Below are 24,248 nucleotides of genomic sequence, written 5' to 3'. Positions count from 1 at the left end.
ACTTCCTTATCTTATCTGCTGAATCCTCCAAAACCCACTACCCCCAACTGCACACCAGTACAATAGCCCAAATGGGTGAAGGGGCAACTATATGTAGGTACAGTGAGTTTCTGGTGAGTTTTGAAGGGCTCACAGTTTCCAACACAAGTGTAACAGGTACGGGGACGTAGGAGCCTGGCTACAGCGCACTGCACCCACCACTACACTACTCCAGGGACCTACATGCTGCTCTAATGGACCTGGCTATAACATCTGAGGCTGTCATAGAGAATGGTGAGTACTATTTTTATTCACATTTTTGGGGGGTGGAAGGGGGTCAGTGACCAGTGGGGAAGTAAGGAATGTCATCCTTGAATCCCTGCAGTGGTCATCTGGTCACTTAGGGCACCTTTCTGTATGTGTCTTATTCGTTAGAAAAACAGGTCTAGACCAAAATGTTGAAGTTTTTGCCCTAGACGTTTTGATTTTCTTCCACTATGGCTGTAAAACTAAGTGTTAGGCATGACCTAAGCCCAACCTAATCCTGCCTTTGAAATGCTCCCCAACACATCCCCTTTTGATTTGGACGCATTGCAAACAAAATACACAGATGGACGTCTGCAATACAGGTTTCAGAACTACTGATTTGGACATTTTGAGAAAAAATCCATCCAAATGGTGCTTTATGACACTTTCTGGACGCTTTTCTCTTTCAAAAATGAGCCCCTTAGTGACCTGATTCAGAGTCTATTATTACAGGATTCCAGCAATCTCCAACAGTTCTTTACCTGGATAAATGGGCTACCTGATGTCTGCCCACCCTTTCTGCAGGTAAAAGATTAAGCTCATGGATTGTGTGACTCTCATCCATACACACACAAACACAAAATGAAGTTTAATATTTAGATGCATGATGTCCCAATACGCTATTTTATACGATTTAATAATTTAATTATGAAAATCTCAGGGGGATGGAGGGTCTAGGGTCCTGAAAGATAACTAGAGAGGGGTTCTAAGCCGAAAGTTCACAGCGTTAAATAAGACCACTGCACCAGTTTTTGGTAGCCTGGCTTCACACCCTGTTCTTTTTACAACGTGTAACTATTCTAGAAGTAAACGTAGAATAGTTGCCAATTGTGTTCAAATGTAATTCTGGAATTACCTAAAGAAATCAATTCATGTGCACATTAAACAAGATTACTTACATCTGGAATAACTAATGCAGGAGTTAATTACCTCATTGGGTGGGATTAGTTATTACAGGACTAAATGGAACTTGCTCACTTATCTCCATCTAGAAAAGGGATTCTTCAACCCAGTCCTCATAGTAACATAGGCACATCTGGTCTGCCCAATGAGATGAAGTCATAGCATATGATGCCTAATATTCTTGGTATTGCTCTGTCCTTGTCATTTTCAGTGTAAAGGATAGAAAGAAAAGGCAGACCCCGTAAGAAGCAAACAGTCTACTGATATCCAAAAGCTCTCAGAGATTCAAATATCTGTGCCTGACATGGCCATGTTTCACCTGAGAAATGGCTGCGTCAGAGGCAATAGCTAGTAAAAAAAAAAATCAAACAAACATATAAATAAACTAGTAAAAAAGTCCCGTTTCTGTAGGCAAGGAAACGGGCCTTAGGCAGGCAATTTCCCCCCCCCTCCGTGCTACGGCCCCCTTGAACCCCCCTCCCTCCGCGAACCTGTCGTTCCCCCCCCCCCCCCCGCCGCTGCCGTTGTTGTCCTACCTGTTCTTACAGCCGAAGTGTTGTTCTTTCCTTCCCGTTGGTTCTTCAATCATCTTGTCGGGAAGTTCCTCTGCGTGCGTCTGACGTCAGACGCACGGACTTAAACTTTCTGAGAAGATGATTGAGGAACCCACCCGAAGGGCAGAACAACACTTCGGCTGTCAGCACAGATAGTGCACAACAGCGGCGGGGGGTGGGGGTGCGGTTTTCGGCGTTCCGGTGGGGAGGATCAACAGGTTCGTGGAAGGGGGTGGGTTTCGAGGGGGCCGTAGCGCGGGGGGTGACAGCTGATTCCGAGGCAGTAGGAGGAGTAGGGAAACACACTGCGCGTGTTTCCCTACTCCTCTCCTTGCCTTGGAATCAGCTGTTTTGACGTCAGTGACGTCCGTGCGTGTCTGCCTCGCAGACCACCTGCAGCCAGGGAGCCACGGTCCCAAGCACAGAATGTTGGAGGTGAGAATTATTATATAGGATATACTTAAAACAAAGCATAACTGAGAGGGACACATTCAGAAGTAAAAATCTCTCTTAAGCAAAAATTGCTTCACATTTATATTAATAAATTAACACACTAATAAATAAGGTGACTGGAAACTAATTTAGCTAAAAGTGACAGTTAAAAAAAACTTCAAAAAGGGGGGCTGAATGGCTTACCCAGCTGATGGTAAAATACAGACTTCACCATGTTTCGTCTAACAGATAAGAACATAAAAAGCACTAAATTGCATTGGAGGAGTGGCCTAGTGGTTAGGGTGGTGGACTTTGGTCCTGGGGAACTGAGGAACTGAGTTCGATTCCCACTTCAGGTACAGGCAGCTCCTTGTGACTCTGGGCAAGTCACTTAACCCTCCATTGCCCCATGTAAGCCGCACTGAGCCTGCCATGAGTGGGAAAGCGCGGGGTACAAATGTAACAAAAAAAAAAATTGTAAAAAAACAAATGTCCACCACAGCTTGTTCAAAAAAAAACCTAAAAAAAACTCTTGCAACTTAAAAACCAATGTAAAACAAGGCTACTTACATGCTCCTTCCTATGGGTGTGTTTGTACAATTGGAAAAACAAACTTGAAATGACAGCCTATCTTTTACATACTGGACTTGTCCTGCATACATAATTAATATCAGGAGCATATAACCACACAGGAAGAGGTACATCGATGATGTGTTCGTTATCTGGTTAGGTACGAGAGAGGAGTTGGATGTATTTTGGGAGTATTTAAACAAGTGCGATCCCAATATTCAGTTTGAAACACAGACTTGGGGCAACACAGTACAATTTTTAGATATTAATGTGGAATATGTGCATTAACGGTTTGTCACCAGTACTTATCGGAAACCCACTGATAGGAACACCATTTTGCACTTTGATAGTCATCACCCTAGGTAGCTAAAGGAGAGTATTCCTATGGGGCAGTTTCTATGTATAAAAAGATTATGTTCTACTTATGTATATTTTATGAATCATTCAAGGGATCTGTCAAGTAGATTTCAGCAACGAGGGTACCCTAAGGGTGTGATTCGATCAGCATATAAGCGAGCTAAACACGTGAAACGACAGTGGCTATCACAGAAAGCCACTAAGGAGAAGAGTCCACATATAAATTGTGTGTTGCCTTTTTACAAACAAATTCACTTAATTCAGAAAATCATTTTGAAGCATTGGCCAATTTTGAGGTTGCATAAGGGATTAATGGAGAAGCCTCGCTTCTCATGTACTAGAGATAGGAACATAGGGGAGATCTTATCTAGTAACAAGAGATCTAGATCACCTATAAACGAGGGTGCTAAAGGGCATGGTCCCTGTCAACAATGTGTGTACTGTAAATATGCAATGAATGTTAACCAGGTTAGGGTTCCTAAGGCAGTTTTATTTACAAATAAAAACGGATTGTAATTCCAGCAATGTGGTGTATGGCATTTGTTGCCCACGTCAGCTGTGGTACATTGGCGAGACCACACAAAAAATAAAACTGCGAATAGCACAACATTTGAGCAATATAAGATTGCAGAAGAGGGATACTCCTTTGGTCAATCATTGGCTGATGCATAATCATTCAATTTTGGAGTTGCAGTTTGTTGTATTGTTTCAAATTGAGAGTGGGAAGGGTTAGGGTGGTGGACTTTGGTCCTGGGAATCTGAGGAACTGAGTTCAATTCCCACTTCAGGCACAGGCAGCTCCTTGTGACTCTGGGCAAGTCACTTTAAGCCGCATTGAGCCTGCCACGAGTGGGAAAGCGTGGGGTACAAATGTAACAAACAAAAAAAATATATTGAAAAACACTTGGTTCGTAAGGAACAGAAATTGATATATCATTGGACACTGTGGAGCCCTATGGACTAAATAAAGAGGTTGACTGGTCATTATTGATGACCACTTAAAAGAGAAGTGTTGGAGTCTGGGGATCTCCACAAGTTATACCGAACAGAGTTTAGAGGTTGGATATGATAAAAGAAAGGTTGTTTTTATATTAGAGTTATGATAGAGGTGGAGATAAGATTGTAATGTTGTGCATTATGTATTGTAAAAGGTCTCCTGATGAAGTAATTAAAAGAAACACGGCCTGTGTTGGGACCAAGAAAGTATGGGACAGGAAGATATGTGAGATGTAGTGGATAATCAAGTGCCAACCAGTCCACAGTTTCTCTTTGTTTCACTTTGGACCAATGAGTTCTTTTCAGAAACCAATAAGGATTTAAAACCAAGCTGAAGGAAGTATTTATCAAGGTGTGGCATTTCCAATTGTGGAGATTGGAATGGAAAAGACATTGAGGGTTATTAAAAGAAACATGACCCGTGTTGAAACAGGTCATCGCCCTGGATATCTGGAATAACGTACGATGAACTACAGTTTATTTCGTTGAATGGTACTGGGGATGAACGATGTGGGAACTGTATAATATGGAGAGATCACTGTGAGAGTGTGGGGCAGAGAGTGTTTTACTGTTAGATAAGTGGTGTTTTCATAATAAAATTGTAAAATTTTATAGTATACATTGATGTGGTTGTAGTATATTTAAATATTTAAAGATAGTGCATTAGTCAAGTAATAGAGACAAATGAATATGCATGAGATAAATTTGCATGCAGTAGCTCCACTGTATACAAATCTATTTCATGCATATTTATATGGATTTTCTGAAAACCTGAGTTGGTGTGTTACTACTACTACTTCCCATTTGTATAGCACTACTAGGCGTACGCAGAGCTGTACACTTGAACATAAAGAGGCAGTCCCTGCTCGACAGAGCTTACAATCTAATTAGGACAGACAAACAGGCCAAATAAGAGAAAAGGGAATTACTAAGGAGGGGATGATAAAATAAGGGTACTGAACAAGTGAGTAAGGGTTAGGAGTTAAAAGGAGCATCAAAGACTGGGTTGAAAACCCCTGTTCTAGAGCCAACACAAAAAAACAGTGAATCCAGTGTGAAAGAACATTCACTGCTTAATTAGAATACATGCATGAAAAGAATAATATACTTGCCTTCCTCTGATCATCGTCTTTGCAGTTTTGAAGTTTGTCATCAAACAGCTAAGAGAGAAAATGCACTGTTAGGATATAAAATTTATCACATTAAAGTATAGCAGCTATCAACCAGGTTGTGGTATCTTTCAAAAGGATATTTATTTCTGTCAAACCCTGAAACACCATATGCTTGGCAATTCTAAGCCAACGGCCGATTTATCAGAAAATGTGTAGAACACCTTGCCTAAATATGTTGCAACATATGCTGTCAAGAGAACAGATTTATTTTGTGCCAGAGCCGGTGGTGGGAGGCGGGGCTGGTGGTTGGGAGGCGGGGATAGTGCTGGGCAGACTTATACGGTCTGTGCCAGAGCTGGTGGTGGGAGGCGGGGCTGGTGGTTGGGAGGCGGGGATAGTGCTGGGCAGACTTATACGGTCTGTGCCAGAGCCGGTGGTGGGAGGCAGGGATAGTGCTGGGCAGACTTATACGGTCTGTGCTGGGGCTGGTGGTTGGGAGGCGGGGATAGTGCTGGGCAGACAGTCTGTGCCAGAGCTGGTGGTTGGGGCTGGTGGTTGGGAGGCGGGGATAGTGCTGGGCAGACTTATACGGTCTGTGCCAGAGCTGGTGGTGGGAGGCGGGGCTGGTGGTTGGGAGGCGGGGATAGTGCTGGGCAGACTTATACGGTCTGTGCCAGAGCCAGTGGTGGGAGGCGGGGCTGGTGGTTGGGAGGCGGGGATAGTGCTGGGCAGACTTACACGGTCTGTGCCCTGAAAAGGACAGGTACAAATCAAGGAAAGGTATACACAAAAAGTAGCACATATGAGTTTATCTTGTTGGGCAGACTGGATGGACCATGCAGGTCTTTTTCTGCCGTCATCTACTATGTTACTATGTTCATTTGTGAATTTGATACTCCTGATGTGCCCACTTTAAACTTTTGTCTTCCCATAATTTAAATAAGACAGCATCATCTACTTTAACTGTCCAGTAAATCGAGAAAACAGACGGAAAAGAGCCGATACTAAGTCACAAGGAAGGGCATGAAGTGAGCTAACAGAAGGGTTGGACTGTACCATCCTGCCTTCTTAACCATTCTCTCTCTACTGAAGCTTGCAAAAAACAAGCATTATCAGCATCACAATAATAACTTGACAGCACATAGTACATCCCAGCTGCAATGGAAGAAAACCCCCTGCTACAGATAAGTACTTTTGCTTTCTCCGAGGACAAGAAGGCTTATTTATTCTCATAAGTGGGGAATCCCTAACATCCAGGCTCACCAAAAACAACAAACATTGGACAATTGGGCCTCACAATGTCGAGGATTTAACACAGATTAACCTGAAACTATATACTACTACTACTACTTATTTCTATAGCGCTAACAACTGAGAGTGCTGAATGCAACAGAATACAACGGGCCTAGGAGGGTGGAGTTGGATTCTAGACTCCAAACAGATTCTGCAACAGTCTGCCCGAACTGACAAACTGGATGTCGTGTCTGAAGACCATGTCTTAGTCTTGCAAATTTCTTCAATGGAGGCTGATCTAAAGTGGCTTACCAACGCAGCCATAGCTCTGACATTGTGAGCCTTGACATGACCCTCTAGGGCTTGTCCAGCGTGGGCATAAGTGAAGAAAATGCAATCTGACAGCCAATTAGAAATAGTGCATTTCCCGATGGCGACCCTCATCCTGTTGGGATCAAAAGAAACAAAAAACTGGGCTGTCTGTGGGGCCTTGTCCACTCTGGTCCCATATGCTCATGTCAGGCAGCAAGGCACCTGCGAATGCACGATATGGGCACTGCCAAAGGTTTTGAGAACATTCTTGAACACTAGGGCTCAGTCAGATTACATCACCTATTTCTGAGAATAGCATGCCCTGCTTGTCCTTGGAGAAAATCAACACAACCATTAACACTGGCTGCTGCGGCCTGAAGCACATACATCCGTCCTCACACACACAAAATCATCTCCCATCCTGAAGATCAACCTTGCAGGCCCCCGGTTACTAGCAGGCTTAATATATGGGGGCGTGGGAGTAGTTTTGCCATGCCCCTTCCAAGAGCTCCCTTTCAGAAGAAAACCTCTTCTGGAAGATCTCCACTGTAAGACCACCCCCCCCCCCCCAACCTTAAAAAGGCAAAAATAATCTAAAAAAGTATATGGAGATGGAATAAAATATGGTAAACCCCGAAACGGGTATTAAGAAAAAAAAGAGGAAGGCACAAAAAGACCAAAGCTGAACCAGCTGTGAGGAGTGGATAACTAATGCGCCCTCTTCTCATCACAGAAAAAAAGAGATCTGCTGGTCACACGCTCTCACAGCAGGCAGGAAGGCTCTCACGCACATGCGATGGAGAGTGTCTCATACTCAAGGGCCCGCATTACCCATTAGTGAAAATTAAGAGGCCTGCCTGTCCTTGGAGAAGAGGTTTTCTTCTGAAGGGGAGCTTCTGGGAGGGGCATGCCAAAACTACTCCCAACCCCCATATATGAAGCCTGCTACCTGGTTAGGTAATTGGATTAAGTTAAGATAGCTATTGCTATCTTGATTCAGGGGCCCTTTTACAGAGCAGCAGTAAGCCCAACACAGGCTTACCGCTTGCTCTTTCGGGGCAGCCGCCAGCGGTAGTCTGCCCCAAATGTATGCCATTTCCAGAGGAAAAAGAAAACCCCCAGAAATGGCTTGCGTGGTAGTAATCGGGCATCATCACGTACTGCCCGGTTACCAAGGGAGCCCTTATCGCCACCTCAGTGGGTGGAAGTAAAAGCTCCCCGTCGCACGGCCATGCGGTAAGAGTTCTCTTACCGCATGGCCATATGTGCTGGGGGCTTTTTTACCCGCTGTAGTAAAAAGAGCCCTGGCGTGTGGGTAAAAAGGGCCCTGGCACGCGGGAAAAACGGCCCTTACTGCCAGCGCAGGGCCTTTTTTTCCTGCAGCTTGGTAAAAGGGACCCTCAGTTAGCTAACTGGATGTAACCAGTTTACTGAATATTACCACTAAGCAGTTAATTGCCCAGAGAGCGTTATGGTGGTCAGAAGGAATATTTACCAACACTATACGGGTAGCGATTAAAAATGCTATTAACTATGATACAAAAAAGTCTTAGGAGGGTCTTTTACTAAAGTTTAGCTCATATTACCTGTAGCAGGGCCCATTTTATTCCTATGAGACCTGCTGTAGATAACTCAAGCTAAGCTTTAGTAAAAGACCCTCTTAATCAGGTGATTAATTACAATTAAAATTAACAGCTACACATCTTATTAGTTTACTTTAATAGTGAGTGGTGTTCCTGCAGAGTATCTATTTTATTATTCTGTGGATAGGTGGTTTTACATCAGTTTTTTTTTCTTGCATTTTATTGTCTTATATTTATTTTACCATATGACACCTTGAGCTCTTTGAGTTAAGTGAAATTAAACTAAATTAAAATCTGAAAAGAGAGGAAAGCAAGATGGATGGGAAAAGAGTTAACTTAGCCCCCCACCCTTAAACCTTGTTTCAAAGTACACAAACACCATGCAAAATACAGAATAATTAAAATTTCCACTAATAACAAAAGGTTGCTGACAAACTCCACTCACTTCTGCTTTTCCTATTCTTAAGGTCCCATTTCTTAAGGCTTTTCCCCATTGTATCTAAAGTATAAAAAAAAAAAAATCTTACAAAATTGGATTGCTATGCCTATCAAATATGAATAGTGTGTTTTTTCTTCAAAATAAAAAAGTCTAACTGAAAACATGCAAATTCTAACCATTTTAACATTATCAAATTTAAGGAAGAAACTACTTTGGATGTAACTTAGTCTACTGTACCTTAAGCTGATCTATCAAAATCTGCAAATAGGCATCAGATTCTGCAAGTTTCTTATCAAAATCCTGAACACTGGGAACAAACCCCGAATCTAAACCCTGCACAAATAAACAAAGATTTGATTAGTGATGATGGCAACAAGACCACACAAGCTCTGTCATGGGAAAAAGTGTATTAGTTTGTTGATTTTATTAATACCACCTATTTAACAGTAATCACTCAAAATCAGTTTTAAATTAAATTTGCACAACAAACATGCACATTCTGAACATATGGAATCATTTTATAAAGCACTTTCCATTGTGAAGTATGTTTTACATGTGGAGAATGGCTCTTATAACGTTGTGTGGCTGAATACACGCATATAAGTACACAGACATTTAATATGTGCACGATACATGGGCATCTGGGGGTCGCAGGTAGCAGGGCTGCCGAGAGGGGTGGGGGTGGCAAAATTCCTGGTCCGGCAAGCTTCTTCATGCCTGCCCGTCTGCTTGCTGTCTCTCCTGCCAAGGACCCAGATGATTGCATCAATGCAATATCGCATTAATGCAATCATCCAGGTCCTGATCCCGGCACGCAGGAGATGACAGCAGCAATCGGACAGGAAGGTAAGGGGGCAGGCAGGGGGCGGTCTCAGTGGGGGGGGGGGGGGGGTAGTGCTGTGGTGAGTCCTGCCCCACGCCCATCTGGGTCTCTCGGCAGCCCTAGTAGGTAGGATGGAGCAAAGGCAGAGTTACAAAATGCATGTGCTATTTTACAAAACATGCATATAAACACATTTATATTTTAAGAGCAGGTGATAATTTGTACAAGAAAATTTGTGCACTATTAGAAAGTTTTAAGAGTCAATTTTATAAAGGATATAGGCACAAAATAGGTGTTTTTTTTTTAAATATATTCCACAAAGGTGCCCTGTTATGAAATTAACACCTTAAGCAGCAAAACAAGCTAGATTCTTAAACATGTCAGCTTGTATATTATTTACTTCTAATTACTTTTCTTTTGACCAAATTTCTACATTTTTTTCCACATTGTTTTATTTTGAATATTTTTCAGCACATTTTGTGAAAACGTACACTCACGACAGCCCATCTTTTAAATTCTTACTTCCTGAATTCACTCATATTTTTTTTGGTCTGCATGTTCTTCTCACTAAGAATCAACACACTACCCTTTGAATGATTTCCATTCACAACACCAGAAGAAGCTATATTGGAGATTTCAAAAGCTTTTAAAAACTTATTTCCTAAAGAACTAAACACAAACTGAAACAAAAAAAATTAGGTTTTGAATATAGGTTGCATCTTTTTTCAGTTGTAGCTCAAGGCAAGCGTTTATTACAAAAACTGAACTGGTAGAAGTTAAAATTGCCTCCAGTTTATTAAGAACAGTCAATCTATAAAGCTCCCAGACATTTTATGTAAAGGGACACTTAAATTTCAGAATCGTTAACGGAGAGATACATTAAAAAACAAAACGAAATAATCTCATTCCCCAGTATCTCCCCTTTCCTCCACCTTTCCTCTGACTCCTCTCAATTGACTTGCTCTTTTCCATTGTCTTCTGTCCCCCTCCTTCCATTTCGCCTTTCCTGCTCCTCCTCCCCCACCCCAGCAACTCCCTTTTTGCTTTACCTATATCTTAGTCCCTGAACATTTTTATTTTTGTTGCATTTGTACCCTGCGCTTTCCCACTCATGGCAGGCTCAATGCGGCTTACATGGGGCAATGGAGGGTTAAGTGACTTGCCCAGAGTCACAAGGAGCTGCCTGTGCCTGAAGTGGGAATTGAACTCAGTTCCCCAGGACCAAAGTCCACCACCCTAACCACTAGGCCACTCCTCCACTGTTGCTACCATTTGAGATTCTACATGGAATGTTGCTATTCCACTAGCAACATTCCATGTAGAAATCGGCCTTTCCAGATCACCAATGTGGCCGCGCAGGCTTCTGCTTCTGTGAGTCTGACGTCCTGCACATACGTACGTGCAGGACGTCAGACTCACAGAAACAGAAGCCTGCGCAGCCTTCTACATGGAATGTTGCTAGTGGAATAGCAACATTCCATGTAGAATCTCCAATAGTAGCAACATTCCATGTAGAATGTCCAATAGTATCTATTTTATTTTTGTTACATTTGTACCCTGCGCTTTCCCACTCATGGCAGGCTCAATGCGGCTTACATGGGGCAATGGAGGGTTAAGTGACTTGCCCAGAGTCACAAGGAGCTGCCTGTGCCTGAAGTGGGAATTGAACTCAGTTCCCCAGGACCAAAGTCCACCACCCTAACCACTAGGCCACTCCTCCACTGTTGCTACCATTTGAGATTCTACATGGAATGTTGCTATTCCACTAGCAACATTCCATGTAGAAGTCGGCCTTTCCAGATCACCAATGTGGCCGCGCAGGCTTCTGCTTCTGTGAGTCTGACGTCCTGCACATACGTACGTGCAGGACGTCAGACTCACAGAAACAGAAGCATGCGCAGCCTTCTACATGGAATGTTGCTAGTGGAATAGCAACATTCCATGTAGAATCTCCAATAGTAGCAACATTCCATGTAGAATCTCCAATAGTATCTATTTTGTTTGTTACATTTGTACCCTGCGCTTTCCCACTCATGGCAGGCTCAATGTGGCTTACATGGGGCATTGGAGGGTTAAGTGACTTGCCCAGAGTCACAAGGAGCTGCCTGTGCCGGGAATTGAACTCAGTTCCTCAGTTCCCCAGGACCAAAGTCCACCACCCTAACCACTAGGCCACTCCTCCCACACATTGACCTCCCTTCCCTAGTGTTAACACTGGGCATACCACAAGCACAGCTCCAACAGTAAATGTTTTTTCTTTCCAGTTTGACTGCAGCAGCTTTGGCCTCCTTGTGCAGCTTCAGTGATGATATCAGCAGTGGATCTAGCCTCCCTCCTCTACTACCTCTGGGCCTATTCAAGCCCCACCATCAGCCTTCTAGGGAAGAGATACAGGAAAGCATCATGGGCTTCTAGCTAGGTTTTTATCTTCGTCAAATTGGTTTAAACAGAAAATGGAAGACTATGAAAGAGTTTGTGGTATGCAACTTAATTTTTAGGTACTATTTTCTAGCTCTGAATTTTGAAACTTCTCTGGGTTCATCTAAGCCCTTTAGGAATATAAGAACAATATTAATGATTTATTATCCCATGTTTGTTTTTATTTACCTTCTATACTTATTTCCTCACTATATACACAGAAAACTGAGTACAGAGCTGTTAAGGAAAAACAGATGAGCTTCCAAGGTTTGCGCATGCAAATGGAAGAGCTGCTCATAGGGCCTTTCTGGATATGGAACTACTATTATATTTCAGTCTGTGACTAGAGAATGACACGGGGGCAAAATTTGTCCCTGTCCCCACCCCGTGTCCATGGGTTCTGTCTCCGTCCCCACCCCGTCCCTATCCCCGTCCCCTCCAAGCGGGCTCCGTTCTCATCTGCAGAAGCATCGAACACTTATGATTTTATATTTAAATCTTTTTATTGAAGTATAAAAAGGAACAATGTGCTGTGCATAAATTACAAATAGAAAACAATAATAACTAGCAGCTATAATAACCCTCCCACCACCACCACCACCACCCTCTACCCTTCCAACCCCAACAATAGCGGACTTCTACTACCCCAAGGAATCCTAATCCACCCTGTTAAATTGTCCAGGGGTATACAATACAACTCGTTCTGTATGCCCTAGAGGGGAGAAATATGCCCTATGAAGCACTGTTATAATTTTTTAATCTGTAGATGAATAATAAGTCATCAACAATCTCAGGATTCAGTCTAGCTCTCCTGTTTTCCACAGTCCGTCTTGCAATAGAAGATGTCTTCTTAGAAGATGTGCGGGTAGCAGGATGTACAGGAACCCCACACAAATTCTGCTAGCTGTGGCCAGCATGTTTGTTTGTTTTTCCAAAAAATCAAAATATTGTCGTCTGCATCAAACAAACAAAAACAACAATCCAGTTCATTAACAGGTTTCAAAGTAGAAAGTGACACGGGGACATGGACTCCATCCCCGTCCCCTGAATTCTGTCCCCGTCCCTATCCCAGTGGTTACTGCGGGTCCCTGTCCCCATGTTATTCTGGATCTGTGACCTCTAGATATGAATGGTGTCTGGGGCTCTGGGAAAGGGTAGTAGGAATATGATCCTTGCCAGGAAGGATAGGGATAGAACATTTGAAATGTATGATGAATCTGCTTAGAAGGTATGAGGCATGGGTAAACCTAACCTGCAGGGGAGAGGCACTGACCAAAGTAGAGTGAGAGGCAACCTAATGGAGGAAGGAATTAGGCAGGTCAGGACAAAAGGAAGGGGGGGGGGGGGCATTGGTAAGCGCTGAAGAATATGGATGCTCGACTCCTTAGCTCCCAACTCCTCTTCTATAATCCTGAGTTAGCAAGCTACTCTCCACCGCATTTGACTTGGTCCATCATGATTTACTTCTGCAATGCCTTTCTTCCTTAGATGTCACTGGTACTGTTCTGATTCACTTCTTTTTTTTAAATCAATTACTCCTTTCAATTCTCTATCTCAACTTCACTGTCTGCCATTTAACCTCTTTCATGCAAAATTTCCCAAGGCTCCTTTCTATCGCCTACATTTTAAAAAATCTCTTCCTTAGCCCTTTAGCTACTCTAATACAGACTCATGGCATCAGTGCTTTTGACTATGCGGATGATATCCTCTTTCTTCATTACACATCCTGAATCCTCTGATTTTCTCCCTCTGGGGGCCTGCTTAAAGGACGTAACCACCTAGCTACATGACAATCATCTAGCACTGAATCCAAGCAAAAGCAAAACCACAGTGTACTGGCTTACTGACCACTCCCTGTACCAGACTGTGTGGTTTACCTTTTTGGATTTACCAACATCCCCAGTTGAGTCTTTCCTATATATTGGAGTGGTTCTGGATTCTAAGCTTTCCTTTTCCCCACTGACTTCTTCTGTATTGCATTCTAGTTATTTTACTCTACGACAAATAAGGTCCATCTAAGGAGTGGCCTAATGGTTACTGCAGCGAGCTTTGATCCTGGCAACCTGGGTTTGATTCCCACTGCAGCTCCTTGTGACCTTAGGCAAGTCACTTAACCCTTTATTGCCCCAGGTGGGAAAATTAGGTTCTTACCTTGGTAATTTTCTTTCCTTTAGTCACAGCAGATGAATCCATTACGAATGGGTTGTGTTCACCTACCAGCAGGGGGAGATAGAGAAACTGAAAACCATAGTGCCTCTAGGACGGCTAGCTCCATCTGCCTCTCAGTATTTTGAAGCTTCCAAAGCAGTGTTAAACTGCAAAGTAGCATAACATGAACTTTCCTCACAGTGAACGAACGCCCCAGAACAGAAGCAACAACACAAAGGAGGGATGAACTCAACCTCCTGTAGTAGAACAGAAATCCTGAAGACTGTTTTCCAACTTCTCCCGATAAGGGAACATGTCTGCAGGAAAAATTGAAACACAAAAAACAGAGTCAATCAGGGAAGGATCATGGATTCATCTGCTGTGACTAAAGAAAGAAAATTAACAAGGTAAGAACCTAATTTTCCCTCCCTTGTCATCAGCAGCAGATGAATCCATTACGAATAGGATGTATCAAAGCAATCCCTAGATAGGGCGGGAACAAGCCACAACACGCGCAAGCACTTGTGCTCCAAAAAGCGCGTCCCTCCTGGCAGCCACATCCAGCCTGTAATGACGGGCAAAAGAGAGCTTAGAAGCCCAAGTAGCTGCACTACATATCTCTTGAAGCGATTGCTCCTGTCTCAGCCCAAGAGGAAGAAATCGCTCTTGTGGAATGTGCCTTAAAGGCGTCAGGCGGACGCCGGCCAGATAGCAGATATGCAGAAAAAATGGCTTCCTGAAGCCAATGGGCTATAGTGGCTTTAGCGCTAGAGACCCTCTGCGAGGACCTGACAACAATACAAAAAGGTGATCAAAGGTCCTGAAAGCATTTGACATCTGCAGATACTGCAACAGAGCCCGGCGCACATCCAGGAGGTGCAATTGCCCCAAGGATTCTGGAAACTCCTCCTTAGTAAAGGAGGGCAAATAGATAGGCTGGTTTAGGTGAAACGCTGAAACCACCTTAGGCATGAAGGAAGGCACAGTACGTACCGTTACTCCGGACTCTGAGAACTGCAGAAAAGGGTCTCAACAGGACAGCACCTGGAGCTCAGATACCCGTCTCGCTGATGCAATGGCCACCAAAAAGACTGTCTTTAGCGTCACATCCTTCTCCGAAGCTCGCTTCAGCAGCTCGAAAGGCGAACACTGAAGAGCCTTTAATACTAGCCCCAGGTTCCAGGCCGGGCAAGGGGCCTGCACAGGAGGCCGGAGCCGAAGCACCCCTCTCAGAAACCGTGCAATGTCCGGATGTGAAGCCAGGGAGAGGCCAGCAACCTTCCCCCAAAAGCATGATAATGCTGCCACTTGAACACGCAGGGAATTATAGGCCAAGCCTTTTTGTAAACCATCCTGCAGAAAGTCAAGTATCGGCAAGACAGAAGCCTGCATGGGTGTGATCGCTTTAGAAGCACACCAAGCCTCAAACTGGCGCCAGATCCGAGCATAGGCAACGGAAGTGGAACGCTTGCAGGCCTGCAAGAGAGCGGAGATGACCTTGTTAGAATAGCCTTTGTCTCTCAATTGCCATGCCGTAAGACCAAAGCGGCATGGATCCTCCATGGTCACCGGGCCCTGCGTCAACAGGTTCGGAACCAGAGGCAAAGGAAGGGGAGCCTCCACCAGCATCCGCTGGAGGTCCGCATACCACGGCCGCCTGGGTCAATCCGGGGCAATGAGGATCACCACTCCTTGATGTAGTCGAATTCACAGGAGGAGCTGCCCTATTAAGGGCCAAGGATGGAACACATACAGGAGGCCCGGAGGCCAGGGTTGAGCCAAGGCATCCAACCCCGCCGAGCAAGGATCTCTCCGTCTGCTGAAAAAGGACGGGACTTTGGCATTTGTGCTTGACGTCATAAGATCCATTACGGGCTTTCCCCATTTGGCACAGATCTGAAGGAACACTTCGTCTGCTAGCTCCCATTCCGCTGGGTCAATTTGATGCCTGCTTAGAAAATCGGCTTGCACGTTTGCTCTGACCTGCTGACAGAAGCTGCAGATGTAACTCGGCCCAGTGGCAAATTAGAGCGGCCTCCACGGCCAGTGCTCTGCACTGAGTGCCGCCTTGTCAATTTATGTAGGTCCCTGCTGTCGTGTTGTCCGACAGAACTCTGACAGCCAGTCCATCCAGGGTTTTGTGAAAGGCCAGAAGCGCCTGAAATATCACTCTCAATTCTAAGCGATTGATGGACCACCCCATTTCCTCGGGTGTCCGAAGACCCTGGGCGTAGCTTCCCTGGCAATGTGCTCCCCAGCCCTTCAGGTTGGCATCCGTTACCAACAGGCACCAGTCGGGAAGCGCTAGCGGCATTCCTCGCCGCAGCATGCTGTCTGAGAGCCACCACTCAATACTGAGTCGGGTCGCAGGGAGCCACGTGTGTCTGCGTTGATAATCCTGGGACATCGGCGACCATCGTTGAAGCAGGACAACCTGCAGAGGTCTCATATGCGCTCTCGCCCATGGCACCACTTCTAAGGTGGCCATCATCGACCCCAACAGCTGGACAATGTCCCAAGCTCGCGGGCGAGGCATCCTCAGGAGCAGATGGACCTAATTCTGAAGCTTGCACCGCCTTTGGTCGGGTAGATAAACAAACCCTGAGGCCGTGTCGAACCGGACCCCCAAAATATTCTAGAGATTGAAAATGGGTCAGGTGACTTTTGGGTATATTGACGACCCAGCCCAGAGATTGCAGTACTGAGACCACTCTGGCTGTGACATGATGACTCTCTTTTGCCGAGTCCGCTCTGATGAGCCAGTCGTCTAGGTACAGGTGAACCCGGATACCCTCTCGCCTGAGAAAAGCAGCTACTACCACCATTACCTTTGAAAAGGCTCGGGGAGCTGTGGCGAGGCCAAAAGGCAAGGCCCGAAACTGGAAATGTCTTCCCAACACCGCAACTCGGAGGAACCATTGGTGCGGGGGCCAAATAGGTATGTGCAAGTAAGCTTCTTTTAGGTCCAGAGACGTGAGGAACTCTCCTGGCTGTACCGCCGCAATGACGGAGCGCAGGGTTTCCATGTGAAAATGCCGCACACTCAGAGACTTGTTGACTTACTTCAAGTTGATAATGGGCCGAAAAGACCCGCCTTTTTGTGGCACCACAAAGTAAATGGAGTTACGACCGCAGCCGTGTTCGGCGGGAGGCACCGGGATCAACGCCCCAAGGTGCAACAAGACTTGTAGGGTCTCCTGTACCACCGCCCGTTTGACGGCAGTACCGCATCAGGACTCCAAAAACACGTCTCTCACCGGGGCATTAAATTCCAATCGGTAACCTTCTCTGATCAGGTCCAGGACCCACTGATCCGAGGTAATCTTGGTCCACTCCTCTGCAACCGTGGGAATCGAGCCATGCGGCGCTTCCAAGATGGCGCCCGCTGCCAGCTCCATTGAGAGGGAAGACTCATCGCTCGCCATGCTCGTACTGGCTCTATCGTCTATACAGCACGTTTTACAGAGCTCCGCTGCTGATCTGCGCTTGCCACAATAGGAACAGCGCTTAACTCCCTCAGCAGCCATCACCGAAAAACGGCGGATTAAAACACAAAATGGCGGCTTCACGCCAAAATCACCCCGATCGGAATGCCGTCCGCGGGCCCTCCCCGGAGGAGCTGAGTACCGCCTCAAAGGACCGAGTCCACCGAGCTCCGGTCACGCTGCACGTCAATAAAAGCCTCAGATTAGCAGCGCATAAAAAGCATATTTTTTTTCACGGTGTGAGGAAAGTTCGAGGCAAACAGCTACAGAGGTACTCCGGAGGCAGTAGAGGGTGGGAAAGGCAGGGACAGGGCGAACCTATATGCCTACATCCACAAGGGGAAAGTGGGAAAGGCAGGGAAAGGGCGAACCTTTGTGCCTGCATCCACAATGGGTAAGGCAGGGAAAGGGCAAACCTATGTGCCTTTAAAGTGGGCACCACCAGCCACAACACCCCAGCTCAACTGGCCAAGCACAGGAGCCTCCCCAGGCAGAAATTTTCAAGGAGCTGAACAAGCTGCGTCCTACCCTGCTGGGAGATAGAGAAATACTGAGAGGCAGATGGAGCTAGCCGTCCTAGAGGCACTATGGTTTTCAGTGTTCTCTATCTCCCCCTGCTGGTAGGTGGACACAACCCATTCGTAATGGATTCATCTGCTGCTGATGACAAGGAAACAAAAACTTAGATTGTGAGCCCTCTAGGGACAGAGAAAGCACCTGCATATAATGTGTACAGTGCTGCGTACGTCTAGTAGCGCAATAGAAATGATTAGTAGAAATAGTAGTAGTAACTATTTCAACAAGGTTTCATTTCGTACTTTATTCTATGCATTCGTGGCCTCCCATTACGACTACTGTAATGGAGTTTATGTAGATATTTCAAAATCTGAGTTGAAAAGACTACAGACACTTCAAAATACAGCCGTCCATGTACTCAGCCACATTACCCCTCCGTTTCATCTCCTGCATTAGCTAACGATCAAGTTCACAGTCAAATTTAGATTCTGATACTAATGTTCAATGCTTTGCATACCGGTGTCCCAAATTACTTGCCTTCCCTTACTATTCCATATGTACCCACCAGTTTTCTGTACTCCCTCAATGATCATAAATTGGTTCTTCCAGGACCATTTCGAGTATGATGGGAATCCACCAGGGACAGTGCATTTTTTTCTTCTATCATCTACACTATGGAATGCCTTACCACTCTCCCTTTATCTTAAAATACATCTTTTAAACTATATTTTGAATTGCGCAGTAATTAATGTCAGTTGGGTCCTACTCCCTTTTGAATGGTTAGTTGCCTGTAAATAGTGGCTCAGAAATCATGCTCCTGGCCTCAGTACATATTCCTAATTATAAGCCTTTTATGACTGTGCATTTTCCTTTTCTTTTATGGAGCTGTTCTTTTCTTTTTAATACGAAAATCTTTGGAGCACTTTTACATAATAACTGACCCTGTAGATGTGTTTACAGAAAGCTAAACTTTTCTGTAAAAAAACTGAGAGCATGTATATGATGTTTTATTACATACATATATATACCAACATATATGAACATATAAACATACACATACCTACACCTTACCCTATATTGAAATAAGCCTTGCTTTTGTTGACTAGCATTTCGAGTTCAGGCAGGCATCAGAAATGTGCATCTCAGTTTATCAGGTGGAGTCAATGTATACAGTACACACACACACACACTCGTACATCCAAATAAAGCTCCTTTGTTTTACTTACACAGTTGAATCCTTTTACAGCCATTTTCTTTCCACGGATACCATCATGACAAGCAAAATCTTATTGAATGAGAAAATGCTTTTTAATTTTCACTTTGCTTCCTCTAACCACAAAAAAGGAGTCTGTGTCATCATCTGACTTCCTCAGTTTCTTCAGACTCATGAAACTGCTGCTACGATTTGCTGTATCCTGTGAACTTATCAAGAAGCCTTGCCATGACTGGCTAGCTGCAGATCACATGCTGCCACGTACGACTGTTGGCTTTTCAGTTTGGACCTTTGCCAGCCTGTATTTACATCAGCATGCTTGGATTAGCTACTTTCAATGAGACTATGAACATTCCATTAAACTGAAGCAATGAATGCTGCTAACAAGGTGTTTTATTCAAAAATTATTATTGGTGAACAAGTACTATAAAACTTGTGTAACAAATACAACTTCTCCCATATAGAAAAGGAATTGTCACTTCTTTTTTTTTTTTTTTTTTTTAATAATGTTAACAATTAACCTAGCCCAGTTAGCAAGGTGTTTTTACAAGCCAGATTGATTTGTTATCTGTGAATCACAAACCATACTTTGCTTATCACAGTGTTTGTTTTTTTTAAATACAAAAGCACTGAAACTAACAACATGGTGAGGAAGGCATTTTGTGATAAAGTACACAGCTGTTGCTGTAACACATAAGCCTGGCAAATCTGGTCAAAGCCTGAATGGATTTTCTTAACCCTTTGTTAGGCATACAATGTGCAACATTAAATAGGTTTAGGTTTAACAAAGCACATAATTACACAACCAAATTTATATAGACGATACCACATGAATCCAAGCTAAGACAGTCTTGATTGTGTCCCACATGAATTTATAACACAATGAACTACAGTGATGTGAAAAGGTTTTTGCCCCCCCCCCCCCTCCTCTGATTTCCCCTATTATTGCACATATGTCACACTGAATGGCTTTTGGTCTTTTAAAAAAATGTATTATTAGACAAACAGAACCGAGTAAACACAACACTTTTTAAATTACTTAACACCCACATTGCACGCATGAAAAAGTAACTGCTCCCTTAGTTACTCAGGGACCCTTTTACTAAAGCTTACCCACTTGCCAACAGAATTTGCATCTAAGAAGCAACAAACAAAGGAGCAGGGCCAGACCAGGCACCTTGGAGTGTCCAAGACCGTAGTTAAAAAAAGATTATTATAAATCCACAATCAGGCCAAAGGGCTAACAAATATCCACCAAGACGCAAAGAATCACAGGAACAATCAAAAATTGCCCTCAGCTGGGCAACATAATATCATCTACGAACATTTGGCACTACCAAACCCCAATCTTTCCCCCCCCCCCCCCCCCAGCCATAATATATGCCGTGCCATTCAGGAGTGCCGCCCTGCCCAAACAAATCAATGAAATAAACGATGGATATAATCCAACTCCCAAAGTGGGATCATCACCGGTAATGTCACAAACAAATAAATAAATTGGGGTAGAGAGACAAGTTGTTTTTTTTATCATTCCATTTTTATTGAGAACTTGTGTAGACAAAACATCCAGTGGAGGAGTGGCCTAGTGGTTAGGGTGGTGGACTTTGGTCCTGGGGAACTGAGGAACTGAGTTCGATTCCCACTTCAGGTACAGGCAGCTCCTTGTGACTCTGGGCAAGTCACTTAACCCTCCATAGCCCCATGTAAGCCGCATTGAGCCTGCCATGAGTGGGAAAGCGCAGGGTACTAATGTAACAAAAATAAAATAGATACTATTGGAGATTCTACTTGGAATGTTGCTGCTATTCCACTAGCAACATTCCATGTAGAAGCCTGCGCGGCCACATTGGTGATCTGCAAGGGCTGACTTCTACATGGAATGTTGCTAGTGGAATAGCAGCAACATTCCATGTAGAATCTCAAATAGTAGCAACAGTGGAGGAGTGGCCTAGTGGTTAGGGTGGTGGACTTTGGTCCTGGGGAACTGTGGAACTGAGTTCAATTCCCGGCACAGGCAGCTCCTTGTGACTCTGGGCAAGTCACTTAACCCTCCATTGCCCCAGGTACAAATAAGTACCTGTGTACAATACATAAGGTAAAATTATGTATAATCATACCTGATAATTTTCTTTCCATTAATCATAGCTGATCAATCCATAGACTGGTGGGTTGTGTCCATCTACCAGCAGGTGGAGATAGAGAGCAAACTTTTGCCTCCCTATATGTGGTCATGTGCTGCCGGAAACTCCTCAGTATGTCGATATCAAAGCTCCATCCGCAGGACTCAGCACTTAGAGAATTACACCCACGAAGGGACACTCTGCCCAGCTCACCACCGCCGAAACGGGGGAGGGGAATTAACCCAGCTCATCCCCACACAAGTGGGGGAGGGGAATCCGTCCAGCTCATCCCCGCGGAGCGGGGGAGGGACACCACACCCGCCGATGCGGGGGGATCTGGCTTATCCTGCAACCGCAACCGCGGGAGGAGCTGACTGACCCTAACACCGCCGAAGCGGGAGGGGTACAAAGCTGCCCTACAGCCGCACGAAGTGGGAGGGAGTGCCGGCAGAATTTATGTCTCAATCCAGCCCCGTAAAACGGAGGGGAGAGGAATGCAGCAGCTCACTGTAACACAAACTCGTCTCAACTCTTGAAGAATCCAAGTGAAAGAAGAACTTGAACACGAAGTCCTCCTGAAGTAACTGAAGGCTAAACTTGAACCTAAAATTCAACCAGAATATAAACAGTACAGATATCTGGGAGGGGCTATGGATTGATCAGCTATGATTAATGGAAAGAAAATTATCAGGTATGATTATACATAATTTTACCTTCCATATCATCAAGCTGATCAATCCATAGACTGGTGGGATGTACCGAAGCAGTACTCACCCAGGGCGGGACATAGAAATCCCTGACCTCAACACTGAAGCTCCAAACCGGGCCTCCGCCCGTGCAGCCACAGTCAAACGGTAATGCTTGGAGAATGTATGAGCCGAAGCCCCGTTGCCGCCTTGCATATCTCTTCCAAGGAGACGGATCCGGCCTCTGCCATCGAGGCCGCCTGAGCTCTCGTGGAGTGAGCCTTCAGCTGGATAGGCGGCACCTTCCCCGCGGCCACATAAGCCGCTGCAATGGCTTCCTTGACCCATCTTGCCACTGTAGGCTTAGCAGCCTGCAGACCCTTACGAGGACCTGCAAACAGGACAAACAGATGATCCGATTTTCGGAAATCATTGGTCACTTCCAAGTATCTGATGATGACTCGTCTCACATCCAGATATTCAAGAGCGGAGTACTCCTCTGGGTAGTCCTCCCTACGAAAGGAAGGGAGACAGAGCTGCTGATTCACATGGAAGCGAGAAACAATCTTGGGCAGGAAGGAAGGCACTGTGCGAATAGTCACTCCTGCCTCAGTGAACTGCAGAAAAGGCTCTCAACATGAGAGCGCCTGGAGCTCGGAAACTCTTCTGGCTGAAGTGATAGCCACCAAAAAGACTGCTTTCAACGTCAGGTCTTTCAGAGATGCCCTCGACAAGGGTTCAAAAGGCGGCTTCTGCAATGCTCTTAGCACCAGGTTGAGATTCCACGCAGGCACCACTGAGTGCAGAGGAGGGCGCAGGTGATTAACTCCCTTGAGAAAGCGCACCACATCTGGCTGCGAAGCCAGGGAAGCACCCTTCAGGCGGCCCCTGAAGCAAGCCAGAGCCGCTACCTGGACTTTAAGGGAACTGAGCGACAGGCCTTTCTCCAGACCTTCTTGCAGGAACGCCAACACTGAAGAAATTGGAGCAGTGAAGGCAGAAAGTGAGCCTGCTTCACACCATGCTGCAAAGATACGCCAAACCCTGGCGTAAGCAGTAGAAGTAGAGCGCTTCCTCGCTCTCAGCATAGTGGCGATGACCTTGTCTGAGAAGCCCTTCTTCCTCAGACGCTGCCGCTCAATAGCCAGGCCGCAAGACCAAAGGGAGAGGGATACTCCATCACCACGGGACCCTGATGTAACAGGCCCTGCTCCACTGACAGCCGCAGAGGATCGTCGACTGAGAGCCTGAACAAGTCCGCATACCAGGGACGTCTGGGCCAATCCGGACCCACCAGGATTACCCTGCCGGGATGCTTTGCCACCCGGTCTAGCACCCTGCCCAACATGGGCCAGGGCGGGAACACATAGAGGAGCTCTTGTGTCGGCCACTGTTGGAGAAGAGCATCTACTCCCAGGGATCGAGGGTCCCGTCCTCTGCTGAAAAAGCCATCAGATCTAGGCTCGGCTGGCCCCAGCGCTTCGTGATGTCCAAGAACGCCTGAGCAGATAGTTGCCACTCTCCGGGCTCCAAGGTATGGCGACTGGGAAAGTCCGCCTTGACATTCATGACTCCGGCAATGTGGGCCGCTGAAAGCTGCTCCAGGTTCGCTTCCGCCCACTGGCAAAGACTCATAGCCTCCTGGCTAGAGGGGCGCTCTTGGTACCTCCCTGGCGGTTGATATAGGCCACAGCCGTGGCATTGTCCGACAGGACCCGTAAAGGCTTCAACACCAGTACCGGGATGAACCCCAATAACACCAACCGAATGGCTCTGAGTTCCAGGAGGTTGATAGACCACTTGCCTCTGCAGGAGACTAGAGCCCCTGCGCTGTCCTTCCCAAGCAGTGGGCTCCCCAGCCCATCAAAGAGGCGTCTGTCGTGACGACAATCCACTCCGGGGTCACCAGAGGCAATCCTGCAGACAACTTGACTGTCTGCGTCCACCAGCTCAGCGCCTTGCGCACTGCTGGGTCCACGGGAAGGCGCACAGCATAATCCTCCGACATCGGAGTCCAGCGCAGCAGCAGAGATAGCTGTAGTGGTCTCATATGAGCCCTGGCC

The 24,248-nt window shown here is 45.6% G+C and overlaps 1 protein-coding gene across 11 annotated transcripts in view; it reads right to left on the bottom strand.

The window, feature by feature from the left end:
• The window catches only part of OSBPL9 (oxysterol binding protein like 9), a 272,285-nt gene that overhangs the window by 159,032 nt on the left and 89,005 nt on the right, over window positions 1-24,248 (bottom strand). For 6 of the 11 annotated variants that reach the window (XM_030205278.1, XM_030205279.1, XM_030205282.1 and 3 more), the window contains 3 exons: window positions 9,014-9,109; window positions 8,783-8,836; window positions 5,210-5,257 (listed from right to left, as the gene is read on the bottom strand). In XM_030205278.1, the coding sequence (XP_030061138.1) occupies window positions 5,210-5,257; window positions 8,783-8,836; window positions 9,014-9,109 (198 nt within the window). Of the gene's footprint in view, window positions 1-5,209; window positions 5,258-8,782; window positions 8,837-9,013; window positions 9,110-19,392; window positions 19,557-24,248 lie in introns of those variants that run through there. The other 5 variants (XM_030205281.1, XM_030205283.1, XM_030205286.1 and 2 more) reach the window with 2 other exon arrangements.

This window comes from Microcaecilia unicolor, chromosome 6 (assembly GCF_901765095.1).
Source record: "Microcaecilia unicolor chromosome 6, aMicUni1.1, whole genome shotgun sequence".
Taxonomy (NCBI): Eukaryota; Metazoa; Chordata; class Amphibia; order Gymnophiona; family Siphonopidae; genus Microcaecilia; species Microcaecilia unicolor.
The sequence above is the reverse complement of the archived record's forward strand: the minus strand, read 5'-3'. Positions and strand labels throughout refer to the sequence as shown.